The 16,755-nt window shown below is 57.2% G+C and overlaps 2 protein-coding genes across 2 annotated transcripts in view; both read right to left on the reverse strand.

The window, feature by feature from the left end:
* Positions 1-1,098: 1,098 nt before the first annotated feature.
* INSM1 (INSM transcriptional repressor 1) lies at positions 1,099-3,317 on the reverse strand. Its single transcript, XM_004585975.2, has one exon. The coding sequence runs from the start codon at positions 3,015-3,017 to the stop codon at positions 1,452-1,454; it is 1,566 nt and encodes a 521-aa protein (XP_004586032.2). The 5' UTR covers positions 3,018-3,317; the 3' UTR covers positions 1,099-1,451.
* Positions 3,318-9,579: 6,262 nt separating this feature from the next.
* The window catches only part of CFAP61 (cilia and flagella associated protein 61), a 184,700-nt gene continuing 177,524 nt past the window's right edge, over positions 9,580-16,755 (reverse strand). Inside the window, exons 26-27 of the mRNA XM_058679390.1 lie at positions 14,677-14,767; positions 9,580-9,950 (exon numbers count right to left, since the gene is read on the reverse strand). Coding sequence (XP_058535373.1) covers positions 9,750-9,950; positions 14,677-14,767 — 292 coding nt within the window. The 3' untranslated portion in view covers positions 9,580-9,749. The remainder of the gene's footprint in view (positions 9,951-14,676; positions 14,768-16,755) is intronic.

Genomic DNA, 16,755 nt, shown 5'->3' on the forward strand with positions numbered 1-16,755 from the left:
GGGCCACGGCGGGCTGTGGCCAGATGGTGCAGGTTACTTGCTCTTAAAAACAAAGACGGCCTGTCGGAAGACGTGATCGCGGGATGCAGAAATAAAGCCCATCACACCGTGACCTTGAAAATATTTTATTTGAATAGTAAATCATTATACAGTTGAAACATTACTATCGAAGCTTTCTATAAATAGCTAACAATTAAGAAAATAATGTATGTAGAAAAGAGATTGCATTTAAAAGTAAGAGCTGCGGGTCATCCTTAGGTCCCCAAACGGACGGACCTCGGCAAGCAGGATTTACAATGGTACAGGGTTGTCTGTAATTTACTCTGACAACATATAAAAGTTAAAACTTTTCGCAGATCCCTTCAGGAAAAAAAAAGGGGGGGGGCGGGGAGAAGAAGGCTCTCTTAAAATGCACAGTGAAACGTCAAAGTATGGCAGAGGCCGGGGAGGGGAGAAAACGCACCCGGAAAACCCAAATGAACAAAGCCATCTGCAATCAAAAAATAATATCATCTCCATAATTAATATAAATAAATAAAGAATAAATAACAATTCTTCATAAATCAACATATACATGTAGAGGGAACACGTATGAAGCCCCACCCCCAACAAAGATGTTAGAGCCCAAAAGAAAGCAGAAGTGACGCGCGAAATACTGAGGCAGTTCCTACAGCGACTTGAAAAACTCCCTTCCCCTCCCCAAACCTCCCCCACCCCCCGCCAAAAAAATAATCCCAGACAACAGTTCAAGGCATTTGTGGCTATACTAAAACAAAACAAAACAAAACTCTTTTTTTTTGTTTTGTTTTCAGCGATTTGATTTGTTTACATACAAGAAAAAGGTAAAGCCAGACTCCAGCACTTTACAAGCCATCATAAAGCTAATCGTGGTGGGGGTGAGGGGGCAGTTCGGTTCACAGCCCGAGAATATAAAGGCATTGATATTGATTGCTTAGGAGCCACCCAAAACAACCCGTACGCTACATACAGAGAGAGGGAGAGAGAGGCGCGAGCAGACCAAGGATGGACACGGCAAACTCGAGTAAGAGGAAAAAGGCGGGGTGAGGGGTGTTGGCGGTGGAGGGGGGGAACCGAAATTCAGAAACAGCTTCTCCCCTTCCGGGGGCCGGGGTAGGGGACAGCTCCCAACCACGAAAGGAACTCGCGCTTGTTTTCTTTCTCGCAAAGAGAAGACCACGACTCCCGCGGCGCCGCCGCGCGGGGTAGGGGGAAAGTTGGGGTTGGGAGGGTAGGGGGCAACTCAACGCAAGAAGGAGTCACAAGGAGACGATGGGGGTAGGGGGTGGCTGGTTACCGTCACGCCACGGCCAGAGGAGCGAGCGGAGCCGCGGCGTGCGGGGCGCGAGTGCGCCGCTCTCTGCGGGTCTCCGAAGCGAAAGGCACAGTTTGGGGCGCCGGGGAGAGAGGAGTGGGTGGCCCCAGGGTGCACTCTAGCAGGCCGGACGCACGGGCACCTGCAGAAGGATGACCTGTCTGTTCTCGGACGGGTGGCACTTGTTGATGTGCCGCGTGAGGCCCGGCGAGCTGTAGAAGGTGGCGGGGCAGTATTTGCAAGGGAACACCTGGGCGGCGTGCAGCAGGCGCAGGTGGCGCTCCTGGGCGCCCTTGCTGGGGAACGTCTCCCCACATACCGGGCACAGATGGCACTCGGCGGCGGACGCAGCCAGGCTCAGCACGCCGGCCGCCTCACCGTCGCCGGCCGCCTCCTGGGGTGCCACCTTCTCTTCGGGCCCTGGATACAGGGCCTTTAGGTCCTCGGTCGGGGGCGCCGGCGACGGGCCCTTGGCCTGCAGCGCCTGATGGTGGGCCAGCAGGTGCTTGCGCAGATAGGCCTGGCGGCGGAACTTCTTGGCGCAGTGGTGGCACTCATAGAGCCCGTCCTCCGAGCCCGATTCGGAAACGCCCCCGGGGCTCGGCGTGTCTCGGTCGCTACCGCCGCCGCCCGGTGTCTCCCGCGCCTCCGCCCTGGCAGCAGCCTCGGGCTCCGGAGCGCGGGCGGCAGCGGCGGCGGGCGCCGGCCTTGGCTTGTGCCAGCGGCGGTGCGAAGCCAGATTGGCGGGGCAGCTGAAGACCTTGGCACACTCGGGGCAGCGATACTCCACGCGCACGATGCGCGAGCACTTATGCTGCGCCAGCGCGAACGGGTCAGCGTACTCCTCCTTGCACAGCTGGCAGATGAACTCCCCCAGGGGCCGCGCTGCACCCCCCGCGCGACCCCGCGGCGCCTCCACCGGACCCTCCTTGATCTTGAGCCCCAACACTGGCGACGTGGTCACCTCGTCCTCGAAGTGCAGCTTGCGGATGGCCTTGGGCTTCTTGGCGTTGGGGGCCTTGGCTACCTTGGCTGGGGGCTCCGCCGCGGTGGCGGCGGCGGAGGAGGGGGGCCCGGGCCGCTTGCCCGGTGGCCGGAGGGCGGCGGCAGGGGGCAGCGGGGGTCCGGGCCCTGGGCCGCGAGCCGCCTCGGCGCCGGCCGAGAACGCCGTGCCCATCTTGAGCTCGGCGGGCGCATAGAGCAGTGCGTCGCCGCCGCAGGTGCCGCCACCGCCCGCGCCGTTCGCGCCACTACCACCGCCGGCGCCGGCGCCTCCTCCCAGCAGCGCGGCGGGCGTAGGGAAGGACTCGGCAGACACCGGCGAGCCGAGGTTAAAGCTCCGCTCGAAGTACTTGTGCTTCTCGTGCTCGCGGCTCACGGGCCGCGTGGGGCTGTAGAGCGGTGCGGGGTGCGCGGCCTCGGGATTGCCGAAGTGTGCGGCCCGCGGGGGTGGCTGCGGGCCCGGCGCGCAGGCGAGCGCGGCGGCGAGCGCCGCATGGGCGCGCTCGGCGGGCGGCGGCGGCGGCAGTGGCCCTGGCCCGGGGCTCGGCGCCGGGGGCTCGGCGCGGGCGCCCCCGCAGCCCGGCGTGAGCAGCGGCGCGCGGTCGCCGTCCTCGCCGCCGCGAACCCGGTAGGACACGGGCGTGGACTTCTTGCTGCGCTTCACCAGGAAGCCGCGGGGCATGTTGGCGTGGCGCTAGGGCCCGGCACCGATTCGGTGGCACCTCCGCGCACGACTGCGGCGGCCGCGGTGGCGCTCAGTGTCGCCAGCCCATGGCCCGGGCGCGGCGGCTGCGGAACTCGCGTGGCGCTCGCGGTGGTGCCGGCGGCAGCAGATTGGCCCGGCTCTGCGCCCTGCACGCGCGGCCCTGTCCCCGGTTCTCGGCGCCGCTCCCTTTTTAACGGGGGGAGGGGGTCATTGTTCTCGCCTCCCGCTTTCTCCGGAGCCAATCAGCGCGGCCGCAGCTCCTCCGCCGAGCAGGGTTGGGAGGGCACCGAAGCGGCAAAAAAAAAAAGGGGGGTGTGGGCGGGACTCGGGGGTCGCCCGCTAGGTGCGGCAGATGTACCTGAGGGCGCGGGGGCCCCCGCGCGCGCCCCGCCCGGCGCCGCCGCCCCGCCCGGCCGAGGCACACGCCCTGCCCCGCCTCCCTTCACGGTCTGCTGCTCCTCTATGGCCAGCCGCACGTGCCTGGGCTTTGTGTCTCTCCTCCGGGGGAGCGCGGAGCCGCCAAATGGGCCCGTCCATCAGCGCGACAATGCGCGTTCCCCCCCCTTCCCGCGCTCTCAGGGAGGAGGGTGGGATTACCCCGCGGGTCGCGAGCGAAATAGCAACAAAGGAGAAGAATGGCCCCAAATCTGTCAGGAGGGTTCCAGGCGCGAGCCGGGGACAGGGGGTTGTGCGCACTGAGTGGGTGGGGGCGGGGTGGTGGGCGATCGCCAGCGCGGGCACGGTTGGAGAGCCGGCACGGAAACCCTACGGGGTGATGGGGGAACTGGGCCAGGGGGAAGTCTCTAGAAGTGCGTACGGCTCGAGGCCCGGCTCGGGGTGGTCCGAGTAGCTCTGGTTCCGTGAGAAAACCGGAGCTCCCAAGTTGCGGGGCGTGGATCGGGGATCTGGGCTTGCTGGCCGCTGCAGCCGAGGGTGCCGTGTGTGCTCACAGCGACCACCTGGCCGGCAGGGCATATCTCCGGAGTTGGACAAACAGTTGACACGGCATGCTTTCTCCATCGCTGGAGCCGGGTGCGGGGCGAGCTGGGCAGGGTTCCAGCAGGAACTAGTATTTTTCAACTTTATCTCTCTATCTACCTATCTATCATCTATCTATCTTTCTATCTATCTATGCTAAGTACCCAGTGAATCTGGTGCTCGGAGGGCGGGGTGGAGCCCAGTCCCCGCTCCGGCCCGGTCGCGGCTAGAGCTTCGTTCATCCAAAGCCAGTTGGTCAGAGCCCGAAAGGCGCGCTCCGCCTGGCGCGCTGGGGTGAAGTTGGCCTCATGCATTTTCATTCCGGGCGGGCATTTTGTCTGCCGGTTGACATCAGATGCTAAATCAAGGGCTCCAATCAAGGCACTGCGGAATAAAGGGGCCGCCTGTCTGGGCGCAGGCACCCCCACCCCCGGAGCCTTGCCCCTTCACCTTTGTAAAGGAAATTAACCTCGTGCTATTGAGCGCGCGTCGCGGCCAATCTGGACGCCAAAGAGACGCGTGCTGCTTGCCGGGGGAGGGGAGGGGGAGAGCAATCTGTCCTCCGAGGCAGGCTGCAGCCTCGGCAAGGACAAGCCGCCGCCCCCGCGCCACCAGGGACAGGCGCCGGCGGAGAGGACCCCCCTCCCCATGCCCCTCCCCTCCCAGCCGCCAGCCTCCGCCGAGCGCCCCGCCCGACCCGGTGGAGGCACAAAAGAGGCGGGTGTCCAGGGGTGGGGATGGGATCCCGGAGGGCCGGTGGCCGGGGAAAGACTGGCAAAACCCCGACGTCAGGTGTCCCGCGGGCGAGCGGAGCCTGGCGTGGCCGGCCAGGGCAGTCACCCGGACTCTGCCGAGCTTAGTGCACCCCAGATGCGTCCTGCAGGGTTTTCATTTCCGCTTTCATTCCTCTGAAGGCAACTGAGTGTTTAGGCCTTTCCCTCTGGAAAAAACACCCTGGCGTGAAAATAAAACCTCGTGAGAGAAGAAATACATTAAGTTTGGAGGAAGAGAGTTGTCTGGGATGCCTTCTCAAGGAGTTCATCGAGTTGGTTACTCCAGGGGCAAGACACCTGGTGATTTTTAATGCTTGTGGATTCAAGAGAAAACCCACACCCGGTAAAGAGAACACACGGGGACGCTTTTGGAAGGTTGTCACTTGGGTTTCTGAAATGCTGACCCTCACTGAGGCTAACTCTAGAAACTGGGAGGGCCTGCGGCGACTTTCTAGAATGCATCAGTCTGTGTGCCTCTGTTGTTGCCTTGCTGCACTGAGCAGAGACAGCTTCTGCACTGAGTGCCAGCTGCATTGTGGCCTAACGTGCCAGAGGCTAAGCCTGGCTGCCCCAGCTGAGTGTGGGGGCTCTGATGAGGAGTCTGTGGCCGCTGCTTTGACAGGCTAACAGAAAGCCACCTTGTGAACGCTTACGATATTAGAACACCTATTGGTTTAATGAGGGAGACAGAGGGTTGGACCACTCACCAAAACAATATCACAGTCCCCAAATAAAACCCCTGCCCAAGAGAACTGCGTGTTCAGTTTCGCCAGGGGGAATCTACTGAATGCTGTTCTATAGAACTGGCTTCTTGTCTCGTGTGTGGGTGTCTCTTCTGACTAGGCTTGTTTGCGGGAGGGAAATCTGTTTTCAGACAGGTACAATGCAAAATAAGTGGAGACTTGAGAAGAGGGACAAGCCTTGGAAACTAACTTAGTAACTCAGCTGCCAAAGACCAGCCACGCTAGCTCGCTCACACGCGCGCTCATACACGCCGACAACCTCCGAGCAGGTGGGCGTCCTCGGAGCTCCACCGCCTCTGGTGCGATTTTCAGAGAATCCGCGCACCCGCAGGATGCAACCCTCAAGTCGTGGCATTTGTCTTCCTCTAGAAGTAGCCAGGCATCTCCACATGGCACTCCCGCGGCCGCCCTAGGGGCACTGCGGTTCCGAGTAGGGGCGGCGTGCGGTCGGGTTGGGGGCTTCCAGACACAGCAGAAGGAACTAAAGCTGGGCACCGGGTGTCCTTTCCAGTCTCCACGAGGTCCACCCTTTCCTACCGGCTGAGTGCTAACGCTGAGGCAGGACTCGTGGCTGGGAGTGAGGAGTGGGCGGGGGAGGCTTTTTGCTTTTCTGCCTTCCCTCTCCGACGGCTGCAGAGCCGGAGGTCGCGGGCGCCCCAAGCTCTCCGGGCCGGCCTTGCGTGATTACAGTCGTGGCAAGCTCCCGGGTTCATCGTGACTCCACCCCCGACTTGAGAAATGGTGGCTCTTCGGCGTGTTCAAGGCTTCCGCTGAATCCTCAGATTCTAAATCCCACCCCACTGTTGAAATAAGGTTTATAGGCGCAAGGTGGCAGCTATCCGTGCCCCCGCCCCTCTCCCTATCCCCACTCTAACGCACACCCCTCCTCTGAGTTTCAGAGTGTCACCCACGCGCGGTCTTCGGTCCCCGCGAGCAGGCGGCTGGCGCACTTTGCCGCCGCCAAGTCCCTGGAGGGGGCCCGCGCCCCAGCACATCCCGCGCGCCAGACCCGAGCCTGGGGAGAGGCTTTGTGTTTGCAGGAATGAGGGGTTGTTGTGTCAGCCTCGGGGGCACGCGAGAGACACGCGCAGTCCGCCTGCTGCCCCGCCCGGCCCGGCCCGGCCCGGGGCCCCCAGCCGTCGCCTTTGTTCGGCACATTAGCATAAAGCTGCCAAGGATCTCCCGTTTAAATAATTCCACACAAAAGGAGAGTGCATGAAAGAGAACGAACAAGGGGCGAGTGTGCGAGGCTGCTCCGTCCGTCCGCCCGGCGCTAGAGCGTTTCCCTCCCGTCGAGTTTTCAGAGCCCCCGGCAATCTGCTGCGCGCGGGTGACTGCGGCCGGGTACCGCGGCGCTCTCGGCTCCTGGAAGGGCTCTTGGGGCCGTTAGGGGTTTTTAAAATTAATTAAAAAAATTTTTTTGCCTCGGATGGTATCTTCTAGGCTGGGAAGGGATGAGGCGGGGGGGGGGGCGGTTTTGGCGAGGACCTCGGGGACGGTAGAGTGGAGTTGGCGAAATCCAGCCGAGGACGCCTCCGGATGGCTTTGAAATCTGGGGCTCAGAAACGGATCGCCTGGCCACCTGCACCGGGAGCCTCTAGCCCTGAGAGCTCTGGTTACCCACAAACCCGAGACTCCCCACCCCGCACCGTGGCTGGAAATGGTCTTACTATAGAGAACTCTCTGCTTCAACACACCGCATACACAGGCACACCGGCACTCCTACACACTCGCGCCGTCCCCAGTGGATGCGAAGGCCTCCAGGCTTCTCCAAGGGAGCACCTTTTGCCTTGTTCTGGGTTCAACCCAGGGTTTGGGGATGTTACAAGGGAAGTGCTGTGCACCCCGGCCCCGGGCCCCCAAGGTCTTCTAGCCGGTTCCTTTCCTCTTTCTCGCCCTCCCTCCCTAGGCCTCTCCCCCCCTCCTTCCTTCCCACACCTGTCCCTGCGTCCCCGTCGCTCCTCCAGTCTCTCCCCGCGCCCCCTCTCCGCCCCCGCCCGATCTCCTCCGCTCTCTCTCCCCGCAGGCCAACGTGTGTTACTTTATTTGTCTAGAGAGAGCCTATTTGTTCAGTGATGTGTGGCCTCCTGGTCGCCTGCTTTAATGGGGGCCGTGGAGGCTGGGTTCGGTGCGCATTAGCATACAGCTGCCCGGCTCCGCGCCCGGCCGCGGCTTGCTTCAACCCGGCCTTATCAGCGCCGCTTCTCCCACCGGCCAACAATCGCGCAGCGCCTCGCGCGCCGCCACTTTCCAGCCCCCGAGTGGCTCGGACTCACTCCATCACCGGACCGGCTCCCCCTTCCCCTTCCGGGGGTAAATATTGATCGACGGCTTTTACTTTCTGCCCTCCTAACAGTGTTTTCTCCCTGCCTTAGATTTCCCCTCCACCCCCTTCAGGCCTGCCCGCCTGCCTGCCCGTGATACGCTTGCGTGCCATTTAGCACCGTTTGGGTCAGGGGGTTTGCCATCCCACCCCTCCCACACAATCCGTTTTCTCAACAGACATCAGCCAGGAGACCCTTGGAGGTGATTGGAGGGGGTGGGGGTGGGGAGAATAAAACTTTGTATAATTCACTCCCGGGTTTCGTTGTTGTTGTTTTGTCGGCATTCTGTGGGGTTTCACATTTCAGGTCAGGCCTTCCCCGCCCCCCTCTCTCATCCACTGAATCTCCACCCCAAGTCCTTAAAAGGACCCTCTGGCAGCTGGACCCCACCAGCTCACCTACTCTTAGGGCGCCTGCACTCGGGGTCCTGAAATGCTACAAGAGTTGCTGAGTGACAGAGCCTGGGTGCCCAGTGGTCTTGGAGTCCGGAGGCGACCCTCTGGCTGTGTGGGGTTAAGGGATGCAGGAGCACCTCCCCAGCCCCCCAGCACTGTGTAGGCTGGAGAGGGTCGCTTTCACATGCCTGGGATTTTTCTGGGTCAAAGAAGCACCCCCACACTGTTTGTTGTGTCCTGCCAGGATCCCAGGCCCCAGGAGCCCTGGCTTTGGCTCTGTTTGTGGATGCGTTTGGTGGTTGGGGGGGGGCACACACTCTCTTGGGAAAGACGTGAAGTGGGGAGGTGTGTCTGCCAGGCGCTGCGCTCCTCCTGTGCGAGTCTGAGAGTGGTGTGTGTGTGTGTGTGTGTGTGTGTGTGTGTTGGGGGCCAAATCCCGAGGCATGGCCCAGGAACGATTGTTCTCCCATTCTGACTACACAGTCTGCACCATATGGCCCTGGCCGGGCTCTCCCCCTAAATGCCCCCACGCGTCTGTGTGAACCATACATGTGAAGGAATTAGCGGCCTGCTGCCTCAGACACAGGTTTTCTGGAACCATCGTATATGTGTGTGTGTGTGTGTGTGTGTGTGTGTATGGAGAGAGAGAGAGAGGTTTATAGAGCGACTTTGTGGCTTCAACAACAACAATCAAGACGCCTTATAGCTGTGTATGATGGTTCTTCTGTCTCTGTTTGGCCAGCCCCGACTCTTTCTTCTCATCTCTGTACTTGTGCCAGCTCTGGCTATATGTGTTCATGAGAAACCGATCCTGTTCAGAGGGAAATCAATGTGACAGGATCTAACAAAAGAGCCCCAGAGAGCTGGATGTGTGTGTGTGGGCGGGGGAGGGAGGACTGCAGGTATTCCGACAGGTTCTAGAACCGATGCATTTTCCACCCGGGAGTGAACCTCCTGTCTTTACAAACAGCAGCCCTGGTTCCTGGCACCTCAGGTGCAAAGCGAATGAGCTAAGACTGATTCCTCACCCTGGCTTAGTCACCCGAGACCTGCAGCTTCCAGCGTTTTCTGTGCCTTTCCACCAAAGGTCTGGGACAGGAGGCTGAAAAGTTGTTTTTCCTTCCACCACAGTCAATTCTGCTGCTGCGCCACAGATCTAATTTCTCATCCTCTGTTTACCGATGTTCCATTCTCTGGGCATATGACTTTTTTTTTTTTTTTTTAATCACTCCCAAGTTCTACTGGGTAAACACGTGTAGCAAGAACAAAACTGGCGGCAGAACGCACTCCAGGAAATAAAACAGAATCACTCTCAGGGTTTGAACAACAACAACAACCCCACCAAAGTTTTCCTCGGGGCATGGTGGAGATGATCTCATTTGGTGGCTGAGATGTCCCGGGTGCCAGGGACCAGGAAGCTCGGACACACGTGCGCCACCTGCTGGGGCCGACAGGGAACTGTGGGCCCCGAGGGTGCAGAGCCCCGGGCTGGCAGCTACACGATGCCTGGCCACGCGTACATGGGCAGGTGGTAGTGGTTGTAGTGCAGGTAGTCCAGGATGCTCCTTTCCACCAGCGGCTTGTAGATGCTGTCCTCGAAGACCCTCTGGAGGTACTGCTGCGGCTTCTCGCTCAGCTCCAGCTCCTCGTCCTCAATCTGCCTGGCCAGCTCCTCCAGGGAGGGAAGCGCTTCTTCCTGGAAGATAATGGGGAAGGGCTCCATTGAGGTAGGCGGGCCTGGTGCCCCCAGTGAGGGTATGGGTATGTGCCTGGGGAGCGGCCCAGGGAGGAGGGAGGGCGATGGCGCCCCCCCACGTGTGAGCATGTGGGCGCGTGTATACATACATAATCTTCCCCTAGATTTGTATACATTATGGCCAGGTACAATACAAGGCAAACTTCTTCTCCTTCCCCCACTTTTTTTTTTTTTAAAGTTAGAGAGATCTGCCATCCTCCACTCCCCCAAATGGTCTCAATGGTTGGGATGGGGGAGGTGAGAATCCACACGCTTCTTCCGGGTATCCCTCGAGGGTGCAGGGGCCCAAGCATTGGCCTATGGTCCTCTGCTTTCCCAGGAACATTAGCAGGGAGCTGAATGGGAAGTGGAGCAGGCCAGAACACTAAACCGGTACGCACAAGGGGTGCCGGTGGTTGCACGTGTAGCAAACCACTGTGCTAGCCCCAAACCTGGTGGTTTTCAGAACTGTTAAGGAGTGCGGTAGCAGCAGGGACCTGATGGCATACCCTGGTATGGCCATTACACCCCACTCCACGTGCTGGGTTTCTTCTCATCCCCTGTAGATCAGGCTCTTTGCCCTCCCAGGCCCTCCCTGCCCCAGCCTCCCCCAGCACTGTCTCTCTGCTTCCTATCCTGATGGATCTGACCATGTGGGGTTGATGAGAGGAATCAGGCAGACTGTGACTGGTTCGTGTCACTTGATGTGCTGCCTGCACTTCAAAGCTCACCAGTGATGGTCGTTTAAAACCCTGAGTGTTCCAGACGGAAAAACCTCTCTGTAGGTTTCCAAAACAAGCATGACCTCGATCAAATGTTAGTACCTGCATACTCCTGAGTGGTGTGCTTTACTTGGTTACAGTCCCTAAGAGACAGGATGTTAACAACCTTAAATCTGACTTGTGGCATGACAGTTAAAGTCATTTCCTGCAAAGATGGCACCCCATGTAGGTGCTTGTTAAAGTTCTGGCTGCTCTACTTCCAATCCCATTTCCTGCTAATGTGCCTGGGAGAGCAGGGGAAGATGGCCGAACCAGACGAAGCTCCTGGCTCCTTGCTTTGGCCTGGCCCAACCCTGACCATTGTGGCCACTTAGGGAGTGAATCAATCTCTCTCTCTCTCTCTCTCTGTAGCTCCAGCTTTCAAATAGATTTAATGATTTATTTTTTTATTGGAAAGTCAGATATACAGAGAGGAGGAGAGGTAGAGAGGAAGATCTTCTGTCTGTTGATTCACTTCCCAAACACCCCCGACAGCTGGAGCTGAGCCGATTTTAAGCCAAGAGCCCGGAGCCTTTTGCGGGTCTCCCATGTGGGCACAGGATCCCAAGGCTTTGGGCCATCCTCGACTGCCTTCCCAGACCACAGGCAGGGAGCTGGATGGGAAGTTGGGCTGCCAGGATTAGAACCAGGGCCCATAAGGGATCCTGATGTGCAAGGCAAGGATTTTAGCCGCTAGGCCATGGTGCCCGGCCCTAGACAAATTAATCTTTAAGAAAAAAAACACTGCTGGTAAACTAATAATTTGTTGTCATCCTTCACGATAGAACTCAAAATAAAGGTGACTTGGAGCTAAGGATCCAATGCTATTGTTGCCCACCTTTGCAGCACTGTATTATAATAACATTCACGGCTTGGAAACATGTACATAGATCTGCACTGGAAACTGTGCACACACACAGGGGCTCATGCACACAGGGGCACGTGCACACACAGGGGCACATGCACACACAGGGGCTCATGCACACACAGGGGCACGTGGACACACAGGGTCACATGCACACACAGGGGCTCATGCACACACAGGGTCACATGCACACACAGGGGCTCGTGCACACACAGGGTCACATGCACACACAGGGGCTCATGCACACACAGGGGCACATGCACACACAGGGGCTCGTGCACACACAGGGTCACATGCACACACAGGGGCTCATGCACACACAGGGGCACGTGGACACACAGGGGCACGTGCACACACAGGGGCACATGCACACACAGGGGCTCATGCACACACAGGGGCACGTGCACACACAGGGTCACATGCACACACAGGGGCTCATGCACACACAGGGTCACATGCACACACAGGGGCTCGTGCACACACGGGCTCATGCGCACACAGGGTCACATGCACACACAGGGTCACATGCACACACAGGGGCACGTGCACACACAGGGGCACGTGCACACACAGGGGCACGTGGACACACAGGGTCACATGCACACACAGGGGCACATGCACACACAGGGGCTCATGCACACACAGGGGCACGTGGAAGCATACATCTTATCCCTCCGCCACCTGGTCCCTGCACTTAACCCTTCCTTGTCCTTCCTCACCTTCTCTGCCTGAATGCCACAGGGTTGCCCCCAAAGGGCCCTGGTCCCAGAACTGGACCTGTTGCTTCATTGTCTGAACACCTGTGAGCTTTGAGTACTGACCGCAAAGGAAGCATAGCGTGGCCTGCGCTGGTATGTTTATTTCAGCTTCCAATAATTCTTTTTTATTTGGGAAAGGAAAATAGAAAGTGGATTGCTTGTGGGCTTCTCCTGGATCACTGATTTATTTAATGGTCAGAACACACTCTCTCTCTCTCTCTCTCTCTCACACACACACACACACACACACCGGCTTCAAGCTTGGTGGAGGCAGTGTTCCCTCAGCTGTGACAGCAGGATGTGGCTATGTGTCTCAGGTCATGGGGGGGGGGTTGCAAGAGCATCCTGCGTGCAGCCGGGGGTCATTCAGTTTCCACAAAGGGCGTGAGATGATAGCAGGCCACCGATGCCCCAAACTGAGTGCCCCCACCCACAGCCTGGCTGATGCGTTCTGCAACATAGATGAGGTTGGTTTTGCTCCCTTCTCACTAATTTTCCTGCAGAATTTTTCTCCCTCCCTTTCTTCCTATTCATTTATTTACTTGAAAGGCAAACAGAAAGAAAATCTTCCACCTACTGCTCTACTCCTATAATGGCCACGACAGCTTGGATTGGACATGTGTGAGACTGCAGCAGGAGCCGGGAGCCTCACTGGGGTCTCCCGTGTGAATGCTGGGGCCCAAACACTTGAGCCATCCTTCGCTACTTTCCCAGGTGCGTTCGCAGGGAGCCGGATGGGAAGCTGGGATTCAAACCAGGGGATGTCAGTATCGCAGATGACAGCTTAACGTGCAATGCCACACAGCTGGCTCCAGGAAGGAGCTGCTTCGTTTCCACAAGGTGGAGAATGTTGTGGTTTTCCCTTTCTGTTACCAATGTCTGGTTCTATTCCATCGTGCATGGAGAACAGACTTTGTATGATTCAAATGCTTCCCAGTGTCTTGAGGGTGGGTGTTTCTGTGCCGCAGGTTTAGCTACTGCTCAGGTTGGGAGTCCTAGTCAGCGATGTTCCACCATTGCCACTTTGGTGATCCAGTTCCCTGCTATGTGTGTCCCAGGAAGCAGCCGATGACAAGCTCTGGTGCTTGGGATCCTGGCACCCATGTGAGAGACTCCAACTGAGATGCACTGCCCATTTAGACAGCAGGAGCTCCCTGGGAGCCTGCAGGAGGGAAGGTGAGAGTCTAGGCTAGCTCTCTGAACACAGATGTTCCTCCTCCAAGCTCTGCAACAGACTGCAGGATGTCAAGGAACAATTTCATTTAAAACTTTACAGAGAGAAAGATCTTCCCTATCCTCTGGTTCACTCCACACAGGGCTGCAACGGCCGCAGCTGCGCTGATCCAAAGCCAGGAGCCTCCTCCAGGTCTCCCATACGGGTACAGGGGCCCAAGGCTCTGGGCCATCCTCTGTGGCTTTCCTAGGCCATAAGAGGGAAGTTGGATGGGAAGTGGAGGAGCCGACACATGAACTGGCACCCTTGTGGGATGCTGGTGCAACAGGCAGAAGATTAGCCTGCTATATAATGGCAACAGCTGGCATTTACAGTCTTTTTTTTTAAAATAGAAGTGGGTTTCAACTTTGAGTGTCTTCCCCTTACATCTTTAAGACAACACATGTACACGTGTGAACATACGTCAATGTTCCAACAACTGACGCAGAAACTAAAGGAATGCAACTTTCCTTTTAAGGGTGAGTAACTCATAGCAAGCTTATAGGCAGCATTGTTAGCTGCTCGTGATAAGACAGTTACAAAGAGGAAAAAAGAAACTTGCTCCCTTTGCCCCATCAAAGAATTACATAAAATAACTTGCCCTGAAACATCGCCCACAGAGGCTTGCATGTGCAGTAGTTTCTTTGTAGTGCACAGTTGGCTTAACAAGTAAAGCTGTGGAATCAGAGTTGTGGCATAGTGTGTTAAGCCTCTCCCTACGGCGCTGGCATCTCATATGGACACTGGTTCAAGTCCCAGCTGCTCCCCTTCTGATCCAGCTCCCTGCTAATGTGCATGAGAAAACAGAAGATGACCCAAGTGCTTGGGCCCATAAATCCACGTGGGAGACAAGCAAGAAGCTCCTGGCTCCTGGCTTCAGACTAGTCCAGGTCCACCAATTGTGGTCATTTGCGGGAGTGAACCAGCGGATGGAAGCTCTCTCTCTCTCTCAACTGTTTAAAAGGCAGCAGCAGCAGCAGCAGCAGCCAAGCCAGAAAACGAGAATGCAGGAGGAAGCCCAAATGACCAACAGCTTTCAGCTGCTTGTAATTTGCAAGGAACAAACCTCACGTCCATCCGTCGCGCGTACCTTCTTGGAGGCTATGATCTGGCGGAGCTCTTTCCGGAGATCAATAAACCGATCGTGGAAGAGGGCCATGCACCACGACTCCGTGAAGTAGCTGGCGAGGCAAGCGGACAGAGTCGGTGAGCTGGTGGCCTGCTCATTACCATTAATAAAGTATTTTACCTGCTTTTTTTTTCTTTTGCCTTTATAAATAACAGTTCTGGCCCCAGTGCAATCGTTTGCTCATAAAATGCCTTGTGGAACAGCTTGGCCAATCAATGTTTTAAATGGATGTTCCTGATGTCAGGCCAGGTTCCCTAATTACATTTAAAGTGCTTTAATTCAGAGCTGGGGCAAGACCCAGGGAAGAATCCTGATTTTTATCAGGCTTTAAAAGCCTGAAGACTTGTGAGAAAACGGTGTCCCCACTCCCTGTCCTCGTCAGACACAACCAGATTGCAGGATTAACTGAACTGCTGCATAAACAAATTAAATTTGGGGGAGACAGTGACACAAATGCTGTTCGTCATTAAGGTTTCTGGATAAATAATGAGCAGAAAACCAGGCCACCTGGGTGGGGCGGCACGGTCTGGGCGCTGCCGGGCCCGGCCTTAATTGAATCTCCCTCAGCCCACCAGTGGCTCTCTTTTGCTAACTTGGCGCTGAAAGCCGAGAGAGAGTGCTCTCCTGCACGGAGGACGAAATGGCCAGCCCTCCGAGGGCTGAGCGAGCTGCTGCCTTCTTGGAATAATCGAGAACAGTCCCTGTCACTTCAGCCCTTGCTTGCAAAAGGCAGAGGGGGTGCCCTGGAGGAGGACAGCCTGGGCTCATGGCTCAGTGTATGCTAGATGAGCCCTTTTGTGTGGACCCGGTCTGCCGTGCCTGTTGCTGGCAGTGGGGGTCAGGTGTGTGCACGGGGCTGGGTGGCGAGGGGAGAAGGCCCTGGTGGCCATGGGTACGGCTGTGCCTCCTGGGTCCTGAACATGACAGGCAGACCTTAGGGACACAGGTGGACCCTGGGAGCTCTGCAGGCCTTGGAAGGCAAGCATGGTGATAGCAAGCCCTGTCAGGACCGCCTGGTGCCCACCTGTACCAGGTATTGCCTGACACCAACTCATCCAATTTCCTGCTCAATCACTTGCCTTGTTGTTCAGTGCCTAGATTCATCCAACTACAAATTCACTAAGCATGTATTCCTTTTTAATAAAGATTCCTTTGTTTGGGCCCGGCGGCATGGCCTAGCGGCTAAAGTCCTCGCCTTGAAAGCCCCGGGATCCCATATGGGCGCCAGTTCTAATCCCAGCAGCTCCACTTCCCATCCAGCTCCCTGCTTGTGGCCTGGGAAAGCAGTCGAGGACGGCCCAAACCATTGGGACCCTGCACCCGCGTGGGAGACCCGGAAGAGGTTCCAGGTTCCCGGCTTTGGATCGGCGCGCATCGGCCTGTTGTGGCTCACTTGGGGAGTGAATCATCGGACGGAAGATCTTCCTCTCTGTCTCTCCTCCTCTGTGTATATCTGGCTGTAATAAAATGAATAACCTTTAAAAAAAAAAGATTCCTTTGTTTGAAAAAGCAGAGGGGTCCAGTACAGTAGCCTAGTGGCTGAAGCCCTTGCTTTGCAAGCACCGGCATCCCATAGGGATGCCAGTTTGTGTCCCGGCTGCTCCACTTACCATCCAGCTTCCTGCTGTGGCCTAGAAAGGCAATGCAGGATGGCCCAAAGTCTTGGGACCCTGCACCCATGTGGGAGACCCAGAAGAAGCTCCTGGTTTCAGATTGGCTCAGCCCCGGCCACTGCGGCCACTTGGGGAGTAAACCAGAGGATTAAAGATCTTTCTCTCTGTCTCTCCTTCTCTCTGTAAATCTGACTTTCCAATAAAAAATAAAAATAAATCTTTAAATAAGTAATATTTGAAAAGCAGAGTTTCAGAGAGAGAAGGAGACAGACATCTTTCATGTACTGGTTCACCCCCCAGGTGATCACAATGGCCTGAGCTGTGCTGATCCAAAGCTTGTAGCCAGGAGTTTCTTTTTGGATCTCCCATGTGGATGCAGGAGCCCAAGCACCTGAGTCGTCTGCTTCTGCGTTAGCAGGCAGCTGGA

Source organism: Ochotona princeps, chromosome 22 (genome assembly GCF_030435755.1).
Source record: "Ochotona princeps isolate mOchPri1 chromosome 22, mOchPri1.hap1, whole genome shotgun sequence".
Classification (NCBI taxonomy): Eukaryota; Metazoa; Chordata; class Mammalia; order Lagomorpha; family Ochotonidae; genus Ochotona; species Ochotona princeps.

Coding starts and splice junctions, on each gene's coding strand:
- INSM1 (XM_004585975.2), bottom strand. CDS start 3,017: ATGCCCCGCGGCTTCCTGGTGAAGCGCAGCAAGAAGTCCACGCCCGTG.